The sequence below is a fragment of the Nansenia antarctica genome (genome assembly GCF_963989245.1).
Source record: "Nansenia antarctica genome assembly, chromosome: 6".
Taxonomy (NCBI): Eukaryota; Metazoa; Chordata; class Actinopteri; order Argentiniformes; family Microstomatidae; genus Nansenia; species Nansenia antarctica.
Genome location: NC_137676.1, coordinates 56,556,863 through 56,579,727, shown reverse-complemented (window position 1 = coordinate 56,579,727; position 22,865 = coordinate 56,556,863). Strand labels below are relative to the sequence as shown.

Genomic DNA, 22,865 nt, shown 5'->3' with positions numbered 1-22,865 from the left:
CTAAACAAAGACAAAATGCTTCCTCTTTCCAATTCTTATGGAGGGCACTGTATACTGTATATATATATATATAACAGAGACTTGTTTTGACATCTGAACCCTTTATGGCACGATAGTTCATAGCTCCTACATTCAAGGGTAATTCACATTTAATAATCATGGGAAACCTACTCAACATAAGAGGAAAATAGCCTCTCTAAATTGCTGTTTTACATAATTAAAATTATCCCATCTGAATACATGAAAAGGGAAGGCCAACAATTGTAAAGCAAGTTCTCAATCTGTCAACACTTGAATGTGAAGGTAAAACCCCCATATTAAGTATAAAGCGACCTGCATGGTTTGTGTTTGCATCCACTCATCAGAAAAACATAAGTGAATGAGGAGTTAAAAGTGTATGCTGATTTCCTCCTGCATATAAAGTATGGAGAGTTGTTACCCTTTAATCTGATAGGAAGTGCGTTTTCAAATTAGCATATTTAATTATGTGTTCCCAAATTATTCCTGCAGATACTTTCAGAGATGAGGAGTAATTTCCATAATTTATTCAAACAAGGCAAGACTTTTTAAATGTAACAACCTAATGAACCACAGGTACAAATTATGTAAACACAGCTTTCCATTTAAAACGACCGTTAAATAATGAAGTGGTTTTCACATTTCACAGAATTACACCCCAAGAAACAAACTTTGAGAAAAATTAAGATAATCCACTAACAATTACACTTTTCTCACTGCCAAAGTCAATCTAATTATAACAAGTGGCAACATTTTATTTAAACAATTAAACATCTTAAATCTACCAGATGCAAGTAGAAACTTTGAGTTAAGGCTACATTCCATTAAAGCATAACTCAACACTGAACTGCACGGTCTGATCGACATAAGAATGAAATCAGGGACTTCCGGTGGCGAAACTTGCAAGATGGCTGCTTAATTTCGAGCTCCCGATAAACAGTTAAAACTAACCCCCTTAATTCATAAACTTTAATACAAATCGTTATAAAATATATTGGAATGAGTGGGGGAAAGAAAACTAGAGGACAAAAGATGATATGATTCAAAATTCAAACCAGGGATATATCGGTATTGAAATAATTTACTATTTATGTTCTCCTTGATCTACGGGGATGGGTTGATGTTGATGATGATGTTGACTGGCTCTGAGGGGCCAGTGATTGAGGCCGATTCACTTCTGAAATGAAGAGAAGCACATTTTTACTTAATAACGTTTAGTGATACCACGTGGCATAAGTAATTCAACTAACAGGGAGACATGATAGAGATTATAGAACGGTTTTACCTGGAATCTCATGTGGCCAAAAGTCCTCACAAGCAGGGCATCGTGGATCAGTCCTTCCTTTGAAATATCTGGCAACACAATGGGTGTGCATTTTGATGCCACATGTAGGGCTCTCACACATTTGGCACTGAGGGGAAAAAGACCAAATCATCACAATGAAGAACGGAGCCAAATTATTTGCCAATCAAGTTAATTCCATTGAACATTATTAAGTTTCACATTTTGCTTTGGGGAATTGATGAAGATATATTCTAAAGTGAAAACATGTTGTCAATTAAATACCTGACCTGACCGCTATCTATCTACCCTCCCTCCACCCCCACCCAGAGAGCTTTGGACTGTCTGGATATGAACACTTGAACACTTGATCTCTGCACTTTATATTTATACTAATTATTACTCTTGCACTATGATGTTGGTTTGCACTGTCTTGTCCTGTCTTGCACCTGTCCTGCTGTAAACCGTGCTCCACTGTCCCAAACCAAATTCCTAACATGTTTACATGTCATGGCAATAAAGTAAAAAAAACAATATATATATATATTGTGCTCAATTACCAAACACACACACATAGGCCTATATATATATATATATATATATATGCCTGTATATCCTCTTTAAAGAGTATCTGGCAGACCTTGGAGATTACAACATACAAATAATGAATGTTATATATATACAGCACTTTACTAGAGAAAACAAAACACACATCATTAGAAGATGGAGGAACAAAGGAACTGGAAGAAAAACATACAGTATGGAGAGCAGAGTGTTAAGTGTGGATAGTAGACATGGTAATCAGCAATGAATCATTGCAATGACACCTTTTTACTTGTGACTTTACCTGCAAGGCAATAGTGTGACAAATATGGCAGACCTTGACCTGGTCCTGGTACATCGATCGAATGTATGGCTCCATCTCCATTACACAGCGAGTGGAGAGGGAGTATTCCCCATGTTTCTGAAGAAAATATAATGTTATAATAGATTTAATAACGAGTCCTACGTAACACAAGAACTCCTCTGAGGACTTCCAGAGTTAAGGGAAAAAATGTGCAGTAGCTCTATGGATACATTTTCAGACAGTACCTCGTTTAGCCATTTATCCTGAACAAGCCTGTTCAATACATGTTCCGTTTCCTTTTTCTTTAGTTTCCTTGTCACAATGCTGTCAGCACAATTCAGAATTTCTGTGGACGAGGCGGTTCCATTATCGGACTCGACAATCATGTCCATCTGAAAACATAGTACTACGACATTAAGTATTATTAATTGTAAAGTATTGTCAATGAGGTCCATATGTCATTGAGCAAATATTGGTAGCTATGAATAGATATCCACTAACTGTTTTCCTGAATAATTCCAACTCGTTGTCTGCATAATCTGATGACATTCTTGTCACATCAGTCTCAGCCATGTTCACCTAGACAGGAGAAGATAATAATACGTAAGGTTGATGATTCCATGAACTAATGACAATATCAAGACTACTGATCCATGTATCATGTACCACCTGTTTTTATACTGTCAAATGTTATTGCATCAACCCTCAGATAGTGTCACTAACCAAGGCATAGTACTGAAGACCATCCTCCTCTGACATGCCTTTTCTGATCTGCATGAACATGGGCTGCAGTTGAGCATTGATGACATCAATGAATTCATCTAGTTTATCCTGAGCATAGTGCGCTGAATGAAAAAAGGGTAAATGTTTGATGTTAGGGACTAGTGTCTCCCACCAAATACTGTTTGATTTGACATCATTCATTCATTGAGTAGTAATGTTTAGCAAGCTGCAAAGAACTACCGTACAGCACTTAAGGCAAAAATAACCCTCAAAATGTGCTGCTATCCTCACCACTGTGTGTCTCACAACAATGCCGATGGAGAACCATTGCTCGAGAGCCATCAATGATCCCATTGACCATCATGGTTTGCAAGAATCTTCTATGACTTTCTCCCATCGGTGGAGCCATAATGGAGTATTGAAGATGGACTGTGAAAGTGAATCGTTGAAACACATATTTGGTTAATATGTATGCTGTTTATTATGGTCATACGATTAGCCACACATTTGACACATGTTATATCGGGAATTAGCTGAATTTAGCTACGTCGCGACTCGCGACACATGAAATGATACGTTGTGAGCCTTATGATCACTTTGCTACGTTAGGTCATTTAATGTAACTTACAGTACTTGTGTCCCCGTTATTGTGCTGACGGATGAAAACGATTAAACAAAGCATATTTACTCAATAGTATGATAAGTTCAATACGTACTATTTGTTTGTTTGTTTGTTTACCCTTACTGCCTTCCTCTTCTTCTTCCTCTACGTTTTATTACAAGTGCTAGACACATTGGGCAGTCCAATGGCAATACCGCCCTCAAGTGGAACGAATTGGATGAGCAACTTAGGTCGACCTCCCTAAAAACAAACGTAAAGGTTCGGGTTTGTTTCACCTGTTTTGACTGTACGACGTATTGGTGTCAGTATCTGTGGCAGGCCTGGCAGATGACGCTAAAGTAGACGCCAGTAATTGTGAGAGACTGTAATAATGTCTGAATCAATATATTCTATTTTAAGAAAATGTCATCGCTGAAATATAAATCCACCATATTTAAATATATGTCTTATCATAAACGTGCAATTATATATAATGAATAAAAGAACCGCCCTTAATTCGGTGATATCATCATAGGGAAAGGGGACGAACTTCCCATGAAAGGTCTAAGCCCTAATCTAGTGGAACAATTTCCAGTAAGCAGCGTTGCGTCGTCGCCTCTAGTAAACTTTTCTTTCAGTTTTTTATTCCTACATGATATGAAACAAAACAGTCTGCATGTCCTGATAGCTGGCTGGTGGGACTACCTTAGCGACTGTAACTATGCAACGTCACTTCCGGATACCCACAGTTTTCCAACTTATATTTTGGGATCTGTTTTATCTGCTCATTGTCAAGCACTTTGTAACACTGTTTTAAAAAGATGCTGTATAAATAACGTGTATTGTTGTCGTTATTATTATTATTATTATTTACTTATTACAGGAGTCGTCCCTGACACTATCAGGCCAGCAGATAGCGCTATCGTCAGGTGAATTATAGAATAGCCTTCCAAAGTTCATTATAATAACTTTAATAATAATAACTTTTATTTGTATAGCACTTTTCCTGCAAACGTTGCAGCTCAAAGTGCTTTATTATTATAGGAAATACGTTTTGTTTTAGGCGACTTTACTCCACGTTTCTCTCTTTACTTTTTCTCGCTCCATCCTCTTATTTTTCCTCAATAAAAATGCATTCATTTGTGTTGTGGATTGTTGTTTGACTGGCTGCTTTGCTTCCCTTGCTGTATTACACACACACACGTCAAGTCCATTGATTGACACTAAATGATCTCATAACAATATTACATACATCAACATGTAACCGTATGGCCTAGTACAGTAGCTGGTACAGTAAGTACAGTAAGATGCTAGCTCCATAAAGGTCTCAGAAATTGCCGTCGATTCAGCATTGTCTAGTGCCACAAAAGTCTTGGGGCCGGGCCTGTGTTCACATATTAAATGTGTGTTGGGAAAATGTCATCAAAATAATATCGGAACTTTACCATCACTGATAATACAATTGGTGCATATCCAAGACTTTACATTCAATAAATGGAGCTGAACTGTACACAGCGTCTAGACACTCTAGTCCGAGTCATCTTCAGTAAGGGATGCATTGTAGCATTCTGTATGATATTATACTGTGCGGTGTGTGTTTGTGTCAGAGAGAGAGAGAGAGAGAGAGAGAGAGTGCTAACCACCAGGGTAACATGTGAGGTGTAGTAAAGAGAGGTGTAGTAAACATGTATTTTTATTGAACTTTTATTTATTCTGGAAGTGAAAGTACCTCCAGCCTCTCTCAGCCACACTACTCCCCTCCCTTCCTCTCCTCTCCTCTCCTCTCCTCTCCTCTCCCCTCTCCTGTCCTCTCAGCCACACTACTCCCCTCCCCTCCCCTCTCCTCCTCTCCTGTCCTCTCAGCCACACTACTCCCCTCCCCTCCCCATCTCCCCTCCTCTCCTCTCCTCTCCTCTCCTCTCCTCTCCTCTCCTCTCCTCTCCCCTCTCCTCCTCTCCTGTCCTCTCAGCCACACTACTCCCCTCCCCTCCCCTCTCCTCCTCTCCTGTCCTCTCAGCCACACTACTCCCCTCCCCTCCCCATCTCTCCCCTCCCCATCTCCCCTCCTCTCCTCTCCTCTCCTCTCCTCTCCTCTCCTCTCTATTCAGCCACACTACTACCCACTGCGTGTTCCAGATGAAACCCCTGCAGCCCAGAGTCATACATATCCTCCTACATGTCTGTACTATCATGTACTATCTGTGACTCCAGGGGAGCCGTATCTGCATGTAGGTGAGAGTCTCTGGGGGGTCTGATGGGTCTGATGGGTCTCTGGAGATTCTGGAGATTCTGGTGGGTTCTGGAGGGTCTCAGATGGTCTTGGGTCTCTGGGGCAGACACAGGTTGTAGTAGGCGTTCTGGTCCCAGAAGTCCTGACCCTTCCAGCCACACCAGCCCTGGGGGAGGAGGGGGGGTGGGGTTAGTTACTGTTTATAATGAATATTAGACCATACACTTGTGTAGTGGACATAGTAGAGGTATAGTAGTGTGTACTGTGTGGGGTGTAAGGGTGTAGTGTATAGGGTGTAGCTACCTTGTCAGTGATGGTGTTGATGTCTTCCCCACCGGTGTAGTGGGGGTCCAGGACCAGGTAGCGGATGTGACCTGTCGTCTCGCTCCAGGCCACGCCCAGGATAGTATGGGCCAGGACGCCCCCCCCTGGACCGGAGGAGCAACAACAACATCAACATCAACAACCAGGTGAGACGCCACTGCTCTGACCCTCCCGGGCCTCCGTAGTCCTCAGGCTGTTACTCACCAATCATTATAGGAGTTCCCTCAGTCAGGAAGTGGTTGGACAGCTCCCTGCCTTTACTGGCCAGCTCAGACCCCTGGCTGGAACACACACACACACACACACACACACACACACACACACACACACACACGCACACACACACACCTTATTATTATATTAGACTATTATTTTATTATTCTCTGCTGATGTGTTCTCTGATTTTACTGTGTCATGGCTGTGTATATATATATGTGTGTGTGTGTGTGTGTGTGTGTGTGTGTGTATATACACTCACTGAACACTTTATTAGGAACACAATACTAATACTTGGTGGGGCCTCCCTATGCTCTCTAACTTTTTTCCTTTTTTCCCATTTTTCAGGTGCACTTTCAAGCTGTGAATCTCTGGTTCTACCACACCCCAAAGGTGTTCTATTGAGTTCAGATCCAGTGACTGGGAAGGCCACTAAAGAACACTAAACTCATTGTCATGTTCATGAAACCAGTTTGAGATGATTTCTGCTTTGTGACATGGTGCATTATCATGCTGGAAGTAGCCATATGGGGACATTGTTGTCATGAAGGGATGCACATGGTCAGCAACAATACTTAAGGCAGTGGCTTTCAAGCCATAAGTGTGCCAAGAAAAGATACATGATTTGAAGTTTCAAAAAGAACAACTGAAATTAATTTAATTTAAATAATTTACCATGCATTAGTCTCTACCCACTTGTTTCTGTTTTTACAGTTTTTTTTTCTGTTAAGTGCATTGTATTGCACCCATGTCCAAAATGTGCTATATCAATAAAGTTGGGTTTTAAGTGTTGTATATCAATAAAGTTGAGTTTGAAGTATATCAATAAAGTTGGGTTTGAAGTATATCAATAAAGTTGGGTTTGAAGTATATCAATAAAGTTGGGTTTGAAGGTGACCTGAGGAAGAGGATCTTGGAGGAGACGTCCAGCAGCTGGCTGAGGACCATCTGGACCTCGATGGACCCGATCCACTGGCAGGAGCCCAGGAACTTCGCCTGCTTGTCCCCCACGTCCACCAGCGCCTGGAACACACACACACACAGTGTGTAGGGTATAGTGTGTAGGATGTAGTGTGTGTGTGTGTGTGTGTGTGTGTGTGTGTGTGTGTGTGTGTGTGTACCTGCTGTATGTCCCTGTGGGAGGGGACAGGTTTGTGTGTGTAGGCCTGCTGTAGGAACCAGGAGCAGAGCGTCTGGAGAGAGCGGTAGGCACAGCCCCAGCCTGCGTCATCCACACCATCCTGCATGTAGTGGTGGTAGCTATACACACCCTCCACCAGGAACACCTGACACACACACACACACACAAAAAAATTATTAAATCTACAATAGTAAAACTGTCCCCTCCCACAGTTGTTCACTGCTTTGATCGTGTGTGTGTGTGTGAAGTGATCAGGCAACTTCATGCATGCATTTTCAAATGTTGCTATGGGCAACGGCAAACAACGGAAGTGATGGATTAGACTTGTACTTTTCTTGCCTCCTGCAGGGAGTTAATGTTCCAAAAGCATTTTGTTTTAGTCCTCTACATTTAGTCCTCTTCACAGAGAACCTGATCCTAAAATCACATTCTTCAAAGTAGCCACCTTTAGCTTTGATGACAGCTTTGCACACTCTTGGCATTCTCTCAATCAGCTTGGTGTGTGTGTGTGTGTGTGTCAGTGGAAAAGGAAACCGTGAACACCGCCCAGCATTCTCTTCTCTAGAATAAGTGGGAGAAAACCACAAAAAAGCAAAAGGTGGCTACTTTGAAGAATCTAAAATATAAAACATATTCTGGTTTGTTTAACACTTTTTTGTTTACTATATAAAACTATATGTGTTATTTCAAAGTTTTCATGTCTTCAGTATTAATCTTCAATGTAGAATATAACATACTATATAAAATATAACTTTTGACTGGTACTGTATATACCGAAATGTATGCACTCATTGCTCATGTAAGTCGTGTAAGTCATGTAAGTCGCTTTGGATAAAATGGCATATATTATAATATTATTATTATTCTACCTGGGTGTTGTGTCCGGGGTGTGTGAGGTGGAGGTGGGGGGTCCTGAGGTAGCCGTCTTTGTAAGGCTGGTCAGGGAAGTGGAAGCTGTTTCCTCTCCTCAGGAACGGGCGATCTAGCGGCAGATCAAATCTTCCATGTAGCTCCTATACACACACACACACACACACACACACACACATCACTACCATAGAGGAGACATCAGACAGACGCACGCATGCACGCACGCACGCACAAACACACACACACACACATACACACACACACACACACACACACACAGACACACACACTCACCTTCCTGTGTGTGTCCAGCTGGTCGTCGGGGACCCCGGCAGGGTAGACCACCGTCACCAGGCCGTGTCCCGGCAGCAGGAAGTGGAAAGGTTGCGGAACAGGAAGTGACATCTTCTTCACATGCTGCAGAGACACGCGCTCCATCTCCTCCAGCTGGCTGACCAGAGCCCCCACCAGATCACCACAGGCACTGCAGGAGACACACCTTCAGCAGAGCCCCTATAGTTCCACACATTTCACACTACTAGTATACACAAACACACACACACACATACACACACACACACACGCACACACACACACGCACACACACACACACACACACACACACACACACACACATACATACATACGCACATAGGCACATACGCACGCACACACACGCACACGCACACACACACACACACACACACACACACACACACACACACTACAGACGTACACTCCCAGGGTCTGGCTGGAGGTCACTGTGACGACCACGTCCATGGGCAGGACCAGCCGCAGGAAGTGGTGCTGCCTACTTCCTATCTGGAGGGCCGGGGCGGAGAGGAGGCGGGGCTCCGTCACCTCTTTCATCAGGCCGAGGTTGATGACGCTCTGGAACACACACACACACACACACACACGGCCTTGAGCAGCAGCAGGTGTGTGTAACACAGTGTTCAGTTGGGCTGCACGATATTGGAAAAAAATGACATTGCAATATTTTTTTTCTATATATTGCAATTTTCCTGGAGTTGTTACCAGAGGACTTTAATAGCTCTATTTGGAAAGAATTAATTAATTAATCATTCTAGAATGATTGTGGGTGATTTTGTAGGGGAGTGCAAAATATGTCCGTGATGGTATTTACATACCGCTTGCCAAGCGACCGGATCATGTTTTTAAAACTGTCTTTGGTAACTGTGTCAATTGTCTTTCGCGAGATGAAAACGTGCATCAGTGACTTATCTCTGCCGTTTGGAACCTTTCCTCGTATGGTGTAACACTGGCAAAGTGCTGCATCCAAAATAGTTTTTTGCTTTGGCGTTCTGACAGATTTCTGACTTTGCACTTGTCATCCAGAGGTCTGTGGTGCCGATTTAAATGGTTGAATAAATTAGTACCCGTTTTTTGTCATCTTTTCTTTTTGGAACCAAAACATTGCAAGTGCCGCGATGTAACTATATAACTGACGATGGTAAAACAATATATATGGTGCAGCCCTAGTGTATAGTGAGACTGGTGCAGCCCTAGTGTATAGTGAGACTCTGCAGCCCTAGTGTATAGTTAGACTGGTGTAGCCCTAGTGTATAGTGAGACTGGTGCAGCCCTAGTGTACAGTTAGACTGGTGTAGCCCTAGTGTATAGTTAGACTGGTGCAGCCCTAGTGTATAGTTAGACTGGTGCAGCCCTAGTGTATAGTTAGACTGGTGCAGCCCTAGTGTATAGTGAGACTGGTGCAGCCCTAGTGTATAGTTAGACTGGTGCAGCCCTAGTGTATAGTTAGACTGGTGTAGCCCTAGTGTATAGTGAGACTGGTGCAGCCCTAGTGTATAGTTAGACTGGTGCAGCCCTAGTGTATAGTTAGACTCTGCAGCCCTAGTGTATAGTTAGACTGGTGCAGCCCTAGTGTATAGTGAGACTGGTGCAGCCCTAGTGTATAGTGAGACTGGTGCAGCCCTAGTGTATAGTGAGACTGGTGCAGCCCTAGTGTATAGTTAGACTGGTGTAGCCCTAGTGTATAGTTAGACTGGTGCAGCCCTAGTGTATAGTTAGACTGGTGCAGCCCTAGTGTATAGTTAGACTCTGCAGCCCTAGTGTGTAGTTAGACTGGTGCAGCCCTAGTGTATAGTTAGACTGGTGCAGCCCTAGTGTATAGTGAGACTGGTGCAGCCCTAGTGTATAGTTAGACTGGTGCAGCCCTAGTGTATAGTTAGACTGGTGTAGCCCTAGTGTATAGTTAGACTGGTGCAGCCCTAGTGTATAGTGAGACTGGTGCAGCCCTAGTGTATAGTTAGACTGGTGCAGCCCTAGTGTATAGTTAGACTGGTGTAGCCCTAGTGTATAGTTAGACTGGTGCAGCCCTAGTGTATAGTGAGACTGGTGTAGCCCTAGTGTATAGTTAGACTGGTGCAGCCCTAGTGTATAGTTAGACTGGGGGAAGAAAAAGCACTGACTGCAGTCGGCAGCTTCTTGTCCTTCTTCTTAGACTTCTTACTGCTGCTGTCCTCTGTCCTACACACACACACACACACACACACACACACACACACACACACACACACACACACACACACACACACACACACACACACACAGGGGTCAGGGGTCAGGGGTCAGAGCTACCTACTGATGGAGCAGCTCTCTACAGGGGGTGTCAAGGGGAGGTGGTCAGAGGTTGTGGGTAGAGATCAGGGGTCATGGGTCAAGGGTACTTACTGGTGAACAGTGATGCCGGTAACGCGATACTAAGTATCGCGATACTCTAATCTGATTACTTTTCCCAGTAACGACTATTCTATCGCGATACTATTTCCAAATCAGTAATCTGATTAAAGTTACTTATTCGAGTGACTGTGCGTTACTATTGCGTTACTACCTCATAACTTAGGCTAAATGCAGTATTTCTTTGTAATGTTCGATAGTAAACAAACATTTATTGCTTTTCTCGCGTCTTGGGGAGTGACGTCAGTGATCACGTTTTCAACACGAGGTGCAGCAGAATCGCTCACGTGTATCACCACGCTGATTGCACAGTGTAAACAGAAGCGTATAATGGAGCGAGAACAGAGATATGCGTTAAATAGCTGGAAATATAGGGATTATTTTGAGTTTGTGTCAGCAAAGGATGACAAGAACATAAATGTTCGTTGTACACTCTGTGCTGGCAAGAAAATATTGTCCTGTGGTAAAAGCCTGAATGGTCAGGGTAGGTTTTAGGTTTTGTGAAACCCCTCCTTGCTAGTTACTGTTAAGGGGAGGCTACCCCCCCTAGACTTTGCCAATAGGCAAAAAAAGAAAGAAAATAGATATCACTATGAACACATTCCCAGTTTGTTATGTACATAAAAACTATGAAAAAATGTATTGCAAGTTTTCTGAATTTATTATTGTTTATGTTTATTATGCAAATTAGATGCTAATTGGACCCAAATCTCCAGGATCACTCACACCATCATATTTGTCATTTTTTTTTATTTATTTTTTTATTTATGTTGACACATAAGAAAACAAACTTTGCACACAGCAGATTGTGTCTATGTCCTCGTATCAGCCCATACATCAGGAAATACTGTCCATAGTCATAAAAAAATCTATTTTCGCCATGGTTTTGGTATAAAATGTACTATAAACAGGGCTATGAATGATATATCATCAAACTCTTGTGTGCAGAGAAGCAGAATATGGATAGGAAGAAATGTGGAAAGTTTGGTCTGTTTTGGTGCAAGGAAAATCCTTGTGTGTGGACAAGTGTGTGGACAAACACATAAAAACAAATTTTCGGGAAAACAGACTCAAAGTTTTGTATTGTGAAATATGAAACATTTTTATTTGAAACTGCTATTCACAAACACAAAACCTAATCAAACCATTAGCAATAAACATCCTAAACACCTGACTGATAACTGAATAACATAAACTGAACAGAAATGCACACAGGCTACAAATAGTGGCTGTTATGGAATAGAAAGTGTCTCCCTCTCTCACAAACCTCTGGCACCACCATGTAATCAGCACACAGAACTACAGCCAGCCAGCCAGCCACACACACACACACACACACACACACACACACACACACACACACACACACACACACACACACACACACACACACACACACACACACACACTTGTGTCAAGCCTAGTTACAGAACCTGGTACTGGTGTGTGAGCACATCTGCCTCTCCTGTGTGTGAGAGAGGGACAGAACCTGGTACTGGCGCCGCAACCGAGTCGGGGCTCGGATATGTGTTCGGCGGGCCCGAGCCGATTCAGGAAATATTAGAACGGCGTCTGTGGCTCGTACGGTTGCGACGCAGCGGTACTTTGACCTGAAGTGCCTAGGCCGAGAAGCCTGAATTTGAGTTATTTTTAAATGCTTTTCGGTCAGCGCGGCCGTTCCGAGGCGCAGAGACGCACCGTTTTCGACGAGGTCATTCGTAAGGGGCTTGGCACCCGTACTCTGTCGAGTTTTTTCTGCTAGGCGCGACCGAAGATGTTCGACATTTGTGAAAACCAGACCTCTAGCTCACTCAGGAGGGGAGTTATGAATTCTGGCCACAGGAGGCCATACAATGGGCTAGAGACTTGAAATCACTTTTGTCTGAAAGCTGGCATCCCACTGATGGTGTGTGTCTTTTTCTGTTCCCCTGGCTACATAGGAAGTGTCCCAAAGGTGAGCCTAAAGTTCAGGAGGTCGCCAATGTTAAACGGCTGAGTGGGGAGGGGTAGTGAGTGACTAAATTGAGTGCTGTTTGGTGATACATTGGGCTAGAGATCTGAAATCACTTTTGGCTGAAAGCTGGCATCCCACTGATGGTGTGTGTCTTTTTCTGTTCCCCTGGCTACATAGGAAGTGTCCCAAAAGTGAGCCTAAAGTTCAGGAGGTCGCCAATGTTAAACGGTGGGTCACAGTGATTGACTAAATTGAGCGCTGTTTGGTGATACATTGGGCTAGAGACTTGAAATCACTTTTGTCTGAAAGCTGGCATCCCACTGATGGTGTGTGTCTTTTTCTGTTCCCCTGGCTACATAGGAAGTGTCCCAAAAGTGTCCCTAAAGTTCAGTAGGTCGCCAATGTTAAACGGCTGAGTGGAGAGGCTAGTTCCGCCTTCCGCGTCACATGGGACACGACAACCAATCACATTCGAGAATTTTCGCATCAACCAATAGAATCGCGTATTCTAAAAGAATGCAACCTATCTATTTTAGTGATTGGTTGCTGATACAAGGGGCGTTGTAAATTTTGGAAGCGGCCATTTTGAGCACAAGAAACACATCTTTCAAACAAGGCCAGGCTTGATGTATTTCAGACAGCAGCCGTTTCGGTAACGCTGTGCGTAAACTACTAACTTTTGGCGAATTTATGAGGATTTTACGGACGCATGCACCACAATCAAGTAAAATAAACAACCAAATGTGTTTTTGTCGACGTTGTATTGTCACTAATATGAAAGAAAACATGTTTAGGAGGCAAAAGAGCAACTCATCTCAAAATCGGGGAAAAATGGGAAATTGCGTTTTGAGGGGGGTAGCCCCACTTAAATAAAGATTATATTTATTTTATTGTTTAAAAACAAGTATTTATGTTGGGTGAGGCAAAGAAAGACTCTTTATTTTGTTGTTTTAAGTTATTGTTTAAAGTTTAATTATGTAATTTAAGTTACTGTTAAAATAAAGTGAGTTTTGGCAAAACCAGTTTTCATTTTTATGTTGCGGGTGGGGGGGGGGGGGGGGGGTCGGGTGCCTAGGCAGCTGCCAATAGTAACTAAAAAAGTAACTAGTAATCTAACTTAGTTACTTTTAAAATCAAGTAATCAGTAAAGTAACTAGATTACTTTTTAAAGGAGTAATCAGTAATCAGTAATCAGAATACTTTTTCAAAGTAACTGTGGCAACACTGCTGGTGAAGCAGCTCTTTACAGGGCGTGTTAGAGTTGATGTGGTCAGGTGACACCTGCAGGCCGTCGTTGGGCCAGATGAACACGGGACTGTCACACACACTGATGACCACATCCTGTGATGTCACGGCGAGGCGGAGGGACTCAAACCCCCGCGACACTTCCTGCTGGACGTGGCGAACTGGAGGGAGGCGACAGGAAACGTCATCATCAACAACAGTCATCAACAACTGTTTATTTCTACTAATACTATTGCATACTATTACTGCTGCTAGTATCTTCCCACTCCACTGTTTTTGTTGTTGTTGTTGTTGTTGTTGTTGTTCCTGCTGCTACCTCTACTTTATTTCAGTACACCGTCTACAGATGTATTCTATATGACAAATACACTTTGGTTTGGGGAAACACACTGAGACCGTACACATCTGCGTTAGACTATTAGACGGGTAACACAGCAGGTAACAGCTGCTAAGACATGTCTGACATAGACCAACCGTCAGTGGTATCAAACTGGCACTTGAGCTCCAGTGACCCTCTCAGTCGCAGGATGATGGCATCATCGGAGTCCATAGCAACGGGGTTGGCAAGAACCTGCGGCGCAGACATGACGACGTCACAACACTGACTTTTCAGTCAAGACAGGAATATGAAACACCTGCAGTCACTGTGTGTACGGGTGTACCTCGTTGTGTACGTGTGTGGAAAACCCTGTACAGTGGTAAATGAGTCCACAACCCCCGCCCTCCAATGGTCAATTGCTTTTCTACAACAGCCACCACATAATATAAAACATAAATACACAGTTGTAACATTAAATTCATGTATTTACAATCATTCATCGTTTCAGAATACATATATCCTTCCGCCACAGAATATAGTCCCATAAACAAGATCCACCATTGCATTGTAGTCAGCACATGTAGTCAGGTGTTCTTAATCAGATTGATTGGGAGGCGCATTGATACTGGAAATGACGGACCCCCCTTCCCTCCGTCAGACTGCTACAGGGTGCAGGTGCGAGTGCAGCTAGTCGGGGGTGTGGAGATCGGGTAGACAGCGCGAGCGACCTGACCTCTCTACTGTCGTTACTGCAGCAGCATGTCGGGCAGAGCAGAACAGCCAAACTCTCTGGTCTGTGACATCTGTGGCGAAGCCTACAACCTACCTGGTAAAGTAACACTATCATATGTCTTATATCATATCATAGAATTCCCCTTTTTAAACGGCCTGGTCGTGTAAACTGTGAACGTGTGGAGTTAATCACCACCTGGTGTGACGGCTCGTTAGCTAGCAGGCGGACCACGTTTTGAGCAGACGTCATCTCCTTCAGCTAGTTATCTAAAGCTACCTACCTTTGTTGTGTGTCTTTTTCTATGTTCTCCATATAGTTTTAACTATTTTTCCAGGAAGGTGGAATTTGAAACGGCTTCGCTGTTATATAAACTAGTTAGTTAGCTGACGACAGGCCGTGTTGAAGAGGCAGACGAGGGTTGAGTTGAACTGATTTTCTGTCTCGCGACGCGAGTTTCAATTTTCAAACGTGGGAAGACCTGCTCGTGAAGACTCCTGTTTAGTACGGTTTATAAACCAACCGTGGTTAACTTAACATGGTTTGGTTTATAAACCAACCTGGGTTAATATGGTTTATAAACCAACCGTGGTTAACTTAACATGGTTTGGTTAATATGGTTTATAAACCAACCTGGGTTAATATGGTTTATAAACCAACCGTGGTTAAAATTCTCATGCTAGTTGGTGTTTTATTTCTTTTCAGAGGACGAGGCCGTTGGGAACCTGCCACGTGCCCTCCTGTGTGGCCACATCTTCTGCACGGGCTGTCTTCACTCCCTGGAGGTGGACAACGTCATCCCGTGTCCAGAATGCAAGGTACTACTACTAATAATAATAACTTTATTTGTATAGCGCTTTTCCTGCAAACGTTGCAGCTCAAAGTGCTTTAATCATTATATAATCTTACTTTAATTATTTAGTCATTTAAAGGCAATGTTAAAAAGATGTGGTTTTAGTCTTGACTTGAACATGTGTGCTGAGGTTGCATCCCTAATGTAAACTGGCAGTGCATTGATCCACAATCTGGGTGCATAACATGAGAATGCAGCCTCACCAAACCTCTTTTTTTGTACATGTGGTACACAGAGAAAACCAGCGTCAGATGCTACAGTTGAGTGTGTGTGTGAATGAATGGTTTAAAGTCACTAACTACAGTGTCAAGGATGAAACAATCATGGACCTACCAGTTAATGGTCCATTTTCTGGGTAAACGTTGGAGAGCTGGGACACAGGCCACACGGGCAGTGTGAGTAGATCAGTGGAGGCTGGCTCGTTGTAATGAGTGGATTGAGGAATGGTGTCAATCACATGTTTTGATACCATTCTTCATTTTCCATTCCTTCCATTACAATGAGCTTGACCTCCAATTTCTACCTCCACTAGCCTCCCCAGGAGTCAATACCAGGGTTTAAATGAGGCAGAGGGGGGGGGGGGGCATGATGCAGGGCTGTCTGGGGGTCCTTAAAAGAGCATCAAACACTTAATTTCTTGCATTCTGGTGAATTGATATGCACCAATTTGTACCCGTTCTGCATCACTTTATGGTGGAAATGTCATTATTTATGTAAAGGAAAACACAATATTCATCCACCGAGTTCAACGCTTGTAGAAAATACGACCGTCAGAGTTTTGTCGAGAGCTGGAGGCGGCTAGAAATATGACGGATGCGGCTGCCCATAGTTCTCTATGCAGGAAAAACCCTGAATACACTGCTGTCAAAGAGAGTATTTACAGGGTTCCCACGGGTCCTTGAAATCCTTGAAAGTTTGTGAATTTGAGCAAAAAAAAATCAAGGCCTTAAAAGTTCATTGAAAGTGCTTGATTCCCCTCTCTCTCTCTGTCCAAAAAAGAAATAATATATTTATTCAAAAATGTTTTACTTAGCTTGTCAACTAGTAAATAAGTCTTAACTTTACACATATTTCACAATATATTGTTTTGCTGTGCTGTGTTAGAGAAGGCAAGAGACCATCTAGTGTTCACACATTCAAGCCTCTCTTTTTACGGTAATTGTTGTCTGTGAGCGGATAGTTCCTATTATATAAATTCTCATCTAGATCTGTCTCAAACTATGCCGTGTTGGGTCCTTGAATTTAAGGGAATTGAGTCTTGAAAGTCCTTGAAAGGTGCTTGAATGTGATGTTTCAGAAGGTGTGGGAACCCTGTATTTAAGACCCCTGGTGTGTGTGCAGGTGGAGTCTCCTCTCTCAGAGGGAGGGGTGGAGGAGCTGCAGATGGACAGCAGAATCATCGGACTCATCTACACAACCAAGATGAACAACATGAGAAGGTGCCAACCTGCTTCTCTCTACACACACTTACTCTACGGTGTCTTCTCTCTACACACACTTACTTTACTCTATGGTTACTATGGTTACTCTATGGTGTCTTTGGGGTTTTGGGGAACTCATCCTGAATGATGGTGATGGACAACGGTGAAAGTTGATTGGTCGTGTGTATAAAATACATTGGAATTCAATGTCACAACTATTTTTAGTTTTTTTTATAATTCTAAATAACAATACAACAAATACATGCAATAATCATAATGCATTTAAGTTGTATAGCACTTTTCTAAATACTCTATTTACACTCTATACACTACATTCCATGGAGAGAACAAGAATAGATAGATACAGAAAAAGTAAAAACAACCCCTAGAAAATATGTAAAGATAAAAAGCAAGTTTAAAATAAGCTTTGAATCAATCACATGACAATAACACTCAGAGTGTAATAGTACCATGTGTCCCATCAGTGTGTGCTTGTTGTTGTTGTTGTTGTTGTTGTTGACGACCTAACACTGTTTAAATGATCCTAGCCATCATGGTGTGAGACTGAAGCATCGCCGACCGAAATCCTCCTTGCCTGTCAAAGAGAATCTGAAACAGGTATGACGTGTCTGTATGTGTGTCTGTATGGGTGTTAGAGACTCCACTTCTGACCAATCCTCTGTCCCCATATCTCCTGTAGCGTCCTTCCTCCCTCTTGGTATTCTCCTCCAATACTGTTTGAGACTGAAGCGATAGGAGTCACTGTTAATGTGCATGTGAAAAAACTTTAAGATGTCGTATTTGTTTTTCCCCGCTTTGCGTCATTTCAGCCATTCATCTTCTTAATTTCACATCACAACATGCTGAGAGAACAGCAACATGCTACAAACGCATAACTACACATAATTAGATGATCACACAGCCCCAAACACGAACACGTCCCAAAACAAAAGTATTTATATAAGTCTCCCTTACCACTAGCCTATGGCAAACGAGAATAGTGAATCCAATCCACAAATTATAAGTATTTAGTGATCGTTAAACTGTTTATTATATTGAGTGGGTACTTTAAAATGTATATATAGATACATATATCTCAGTATGGAGGCTATGCAAATAAACTAATGTCAGGCCCTGCATGTTTATCACCTCATATAATTGTGTGTGTGTGTGTGTGTGTATGTGTGTACAGGCTTCATCTTCAGTCATGGAGAGAGCGGTGGAAAAGGCTCTGTCAGGCTGCAGAGAGCAAGGCCCAACTCAAGAACATACATCAGGTGAGTATATTAGTGAGGATGAAGAGAGCCTGGTGGGAAGGGATGAGGTGAGGGATGAGGAGAGGGGTGAGGAGAAAGAGCAGGACCAGGTAGAATGTGAAGAAGGGACAGAGATGGAACCCATAGAAAGTGACATAGAGAAAGAGGGTGAAGATGGAAAAAGTCAAGAAGAGAAAGAGAAGGAACACAAGGGAAGTAATAAAGAGGATGAACACAGAGAAAGTACAGAAGGAGATGTGGAAACGATGAAAAGTTTTCACAGTTCTGCTCTAGTTGATCCTCCTCCACCTTGTGCAACACGCCCTCTGGCTGATGAAGGTAAACCATACTCTAGCTCTTCTCTTCATCAACCTTGACAAATGTACGCCAACCGTATGGCAAAGTCTGTTCAGATGTGTTTTTGAGGGATGAAATCACTAACATCTTAAACATTTACATTTTTACATTTACATTTTTGGCATTTAGCAGACGCCTTATTCCAAAGCGACTTACAACAAATACATTTGACTAAGTAAGTGAATCATCTATCCACCAGTCTTAGTAGGAAAAAGTAATCTAAGCTCAATCCAGGGGCCATTGTCAGTTGTCGTGCTAGAAGAAGGAAGATTTAAAAAAAATAATTAAAAAAATAAAAAATAATAATATTTTTTTTTTTTTATATGACACAGGAGAAACAGTACAGGGAGGTAGTAGATGTCTCAAGAGAAACAGTATAGGGGGTTAGAAAGAAAGAGTATACACTTTCTTATTTATATATTTTCAGTCGATTAATCGTTATAGACTTTTAATAACCAACTGACTTCTGAGCTATATGTTTACTGCATGTTTGCTGTTCTTTCTCACCAAGGAAAAGAACATTGGGGGGAGGAGCCTGCCCCACAAAGGAAAAGAGACCTGTCTGGAAGCGTGAGGGATGAAGAGGAGTTAAAGAGTCGGAAGAAGGCCAGACTAGATAGAGAAGAGGAGGATGGGGAGGTGGATGGACTTGAGTATAGGTCAACAGTAGAGGGAGCAAGGGAAGGAGAAGTGGCTGAGAAGCCCAGAGTAGATGAAGTAAGGGATGAAGTAAGGGATGAAGGGGAGGTGGAGTGGCTGATGAGGAAGAAGTGGATCAAACCAGTTGGAGAGGAGGATGGAGAGGAGGTGGAGAGGGAGAAGATGCCAACGACAGTGGATGGGGAAGAGCTGGAGGCACATCTGGAGCTACAGATCTGTGGGAGCCAGAATAGCCAACACAGGTTGGAGAAGGTTGGTGAAATGTATGATTCCCTTGATATCAAATTCCTTGAGGACTTGAGGACATCAATGTTGGATGGCAGAAGTCTGAAGTGGTCCTATTTGGTTCCCCCGACTCCACCAATCTAATCACCAACAGCCTAGGCAGTCTGGCCCCTTTTGTCAAACCCCATGTCAAAAACCTTAGTGTGACATTCAACCCCGCCTTTAAGTTTGACAAGCAGGTTAATACAGTAGTGGAAGCCAGTTTCTTTCAGCTACGGACAATTGCAAAAATCAAGCCCTTTCTCTGATTCAAAGACCTTGAGAGGGTCACCCACGCCTTCATAACCTCACGACTAGACTACTGCAACTCCCTTTAGACAGGGATTAGTCGGGCATCCCTGTCCAGCCTGCAACTTGTCCAGAACGCTGCTGCCAGGCTCCTGACAGGTCCCCGGAAGAGAGACCATATTACCCCAATTCTGGCCTCTCTCCATTGGCTTCCAGTGCGGTTCAGGATTGACTTTAAGGTCCTCCTGTTTGCCCTTTTAACCCCTTACTCCACCTCCAGGTGCCTCAGTTCATCTAGCTTAGGGCTCCCTAAGCTGTCCTGAAATCAAGGCTCAAGCTCAGGGGTAACCGTGCCAGACCCTAGACTGTAGAATAGCATCCCCCTCTCAATCAGATCTGTCCCCTCTATCGACTTCTTTAAATCTAGGCTTAAAACATACTTATATTCAGGGGTGCACATAACTTTTTGGGGCCAGTGCTCAGAGGAGCACCTAGGGATGCTGCTTGGTGCTCCCCGAGCTCGCGAGTCACGACCCGTCCCACAGGATGGATAAAAAAGGGATACATGGATAACTTATATTAGCAAAACGACATTTATTCATAAATAAAGATGAACGAACAAATGATTGTGTGCAAAACAAAAGAAACAAATGCAAAATCAAATGACTGCTCTTTAAGCATGAAAGTCTGTCAGACTCCTTTAAACACAATGAAATAAACGGACATCTCTTTAAGCACTGCTCTGTTCTGTAAACACTGAAATCAACTTTTCAACAAAAATGTATAGCCTAAGCATTTACTTATGCTACAAGCTTAATCATCATCATCACTGCTCTCTTGACTGCTGTTAATACTGTCCTCAATTTCAACCATGGTAGAGGATGTTGTAATGTAGGCTATCACTTTAAATAGCTCATTATTTTGATTGTGCAACAAAGTCTTTTTTTTTTCTTCTAATAGAATTCCCAACCATATTCCCTGGGTCAGGGGTCGAGGTGCGATAATGAAGCTGTAAAACAAACGTCTGAACGTTTGAAAGCTTCAGAGAAAAGAAATGTCCCTTTGTGTTGTTTTTCCTTTTAGCGACGAGTCGTTCGGGACTGAATTTTCACGTGTCGGCGTGATAACCGTGCAATACGCGATACGCGGAATGAAAGTACGAGTTACGATACTTTCCGAATGTTTTCGTTAGGGGAGTCGCCGTGGTCGTCGTCGGTCGACTGTTGTGATGGATTACTCGTCGGGCCTTCGGCTGAGGGGTCGGCAAATAGTTACTTAGTGGGGCTTGCAGTGATGCAGAAGTCAGCAGTCAGCAGTTGGATTTTGAGAAAGTAAATTCCTCTCCCAGCGATTCCAGCTGTTGGTGCGCAAGAGCGCGTTCATGCCGCTGATCTGCCGCGCAGCATGCATTTTGGCGACGCATGCGCACTGGCGCACCAGTTATGCGCACCCCTGCTTATATTCTTTATGTTTCCTTAATGTGGTTTTTGATTTGTTGTTCTTTGTGTACCTTCTATGTATGTATTTATGCTTATGTTATTGTGATTTTATATATTGTGTTTTTATTGCCTTTATTGTGATTTTAAATCGATGTACAGCAATTGGTCAGCGCAAGTTGTTTTATATGTGCTTTACAAATAAAAATGACTTGACTTGACTAGGATAATTGGAATATTATGTAGATTACAATTATCTATGTTACATTTGTATCCTCTCAGAAAAAGATTGCCTCCATCTTCAACAAGTGTGCAGCTGTCAACCAGGCCATGGAGAATGTCAGGAAACCCCCAAAGGTGTGTGACAATGAAGACAAATAATCCTTCAATGATTCCAATAATTCCAAAGGATAATTGTACTGTTGGAACTCAAAAACCTGGGTGGTATTCCATCAATGTCGCTAAAGGGAAATCCAGGCCTATTTTGACAAGTCTCATGAGACTTCGTTAAGCGATGTTGACAGAATATTCCCCTGATGGTCTCCTCTTTATTCAATAGGTGCATGTGCCGCCTGCTGAAACAACAACTTTGACTCCTGCTTCCACGAATGTCACTACGACTACCCCAAAGGGAAACGACAATCCCAGCCATAGGTCAGTCATCAGATTGAGTTGTGGTGGTACTTCTCAATTGATCAGGCACGTGTTGAAGCTAAAGGGGAATGACTACAATAACAACGTATCTTGATGCATTTAATATCAAATTGCAATTGAGAATTCTACAAGATAGGATCAAATGCTTTTGACTTAACAGTGATGTCATATATTATTTCAGTATTATTCCCCGTGGAACAGCATCCTTATCCGCTTCCCGAAAGAGTAACCAGAACAGTCAAACCCCCACTCCTACACCCACAGGTGAGCAGGACTGAGTTTGTGCAATGGCCATTGTCTCACGTCAGATAGCCTGACTGTCTGCACTGATCTGTCTGGTATCTTGTAAGACACTGATGGGATGAAAAGTAACCCGTAGTTACCTTGGTTAACTCGTAACTGAAACAACAAATGTGTCAATAATTTAATAAGAGTTTTTCTTCAGCAAATATATTTGTTATTCAGGTAATAATTTATTACCTTGAAACTAGTGG

General features: G+C 42.7%; 2 protein-coding genes across 4 annotated transcripts; both read right to left on the bottom strand.

The window, feature by feature from the left end:
• Nucleotides 1-330: 330 nt before the first annotated feature.
• Nucleotides 331-3,629, bottom strand: LOC308160013 (non-structural maintenance of chromosomes element 1 homolog). 3 transcript variants are annotated; one of them, XM_080533860.1, is made up of 8 exons: nt 3,499-3,629; nt 3,162-3,299; nt 2,871-2,992; nt 2,649-2,726; nt 2,393-2,539; nt 2,148-2,264; nt 1,304-1,430; nt 331-1,195 (listed from the first exon to the last, which is right to left on the bottom strand). In XM_080533860.1, the coding sequence occupies exons 2-8, from the start codon at nt 3,277-3,279 to the stop codon at nt 1,107-1,109; spliced, it is 798 nt and encodes a 265-aa protein (XP_080389986.1). In that variant the 5' UTR covers nt 3,280-3,299; nt 3,499-3,629; the 3' UTR covers nt 331-1,106. The 3 variants fall into 3 exon arrangements, with proteins under 3 accessions (XP_080389986.1, XP_080389988.1, XP_080389987.1); XM_080533862.1 differs by having other exon boundaries at nt 331-1,192; XM_080533861.1 differs by having other exon boundaries at nt 3,587-3,623.
• Nucleotides 3,630-5,581: 1,952 nt separating this feature from the next.
• On the bottom strand, nt 5,582-10,754 carry LOC308159442 (ufm1-specific protease 2-like). The gene is made up of 9 exons (XM_080533232.1): nt 10,706-10,754; nt 8,989-9,143; nt 8,547-8,736; nt 8,252-8,395; nt 7,363-7,527; nt 7,140-7,264; nt 6,230-6,306; nt 6,005-6,129; nt 5,582-5,867 (listed from the first exon to the last, which is right to left on the bottom strand). The coding sequence occupies exons 2-9, from the start codon at nt 9,120-9,122 to the stop codon at nt 5,781-5,783; spliced, it is 1,047 nt and encodes a 348-aa protein (XP_080389358.1). The 5' UTR covers nt 9,123-9,143; nt 10,706-10,754; the 3' UTR covers nt 5,582-5,780.
• Nucleotides 10,755-22,865: the final 12,111 nt, after the last annotated feature.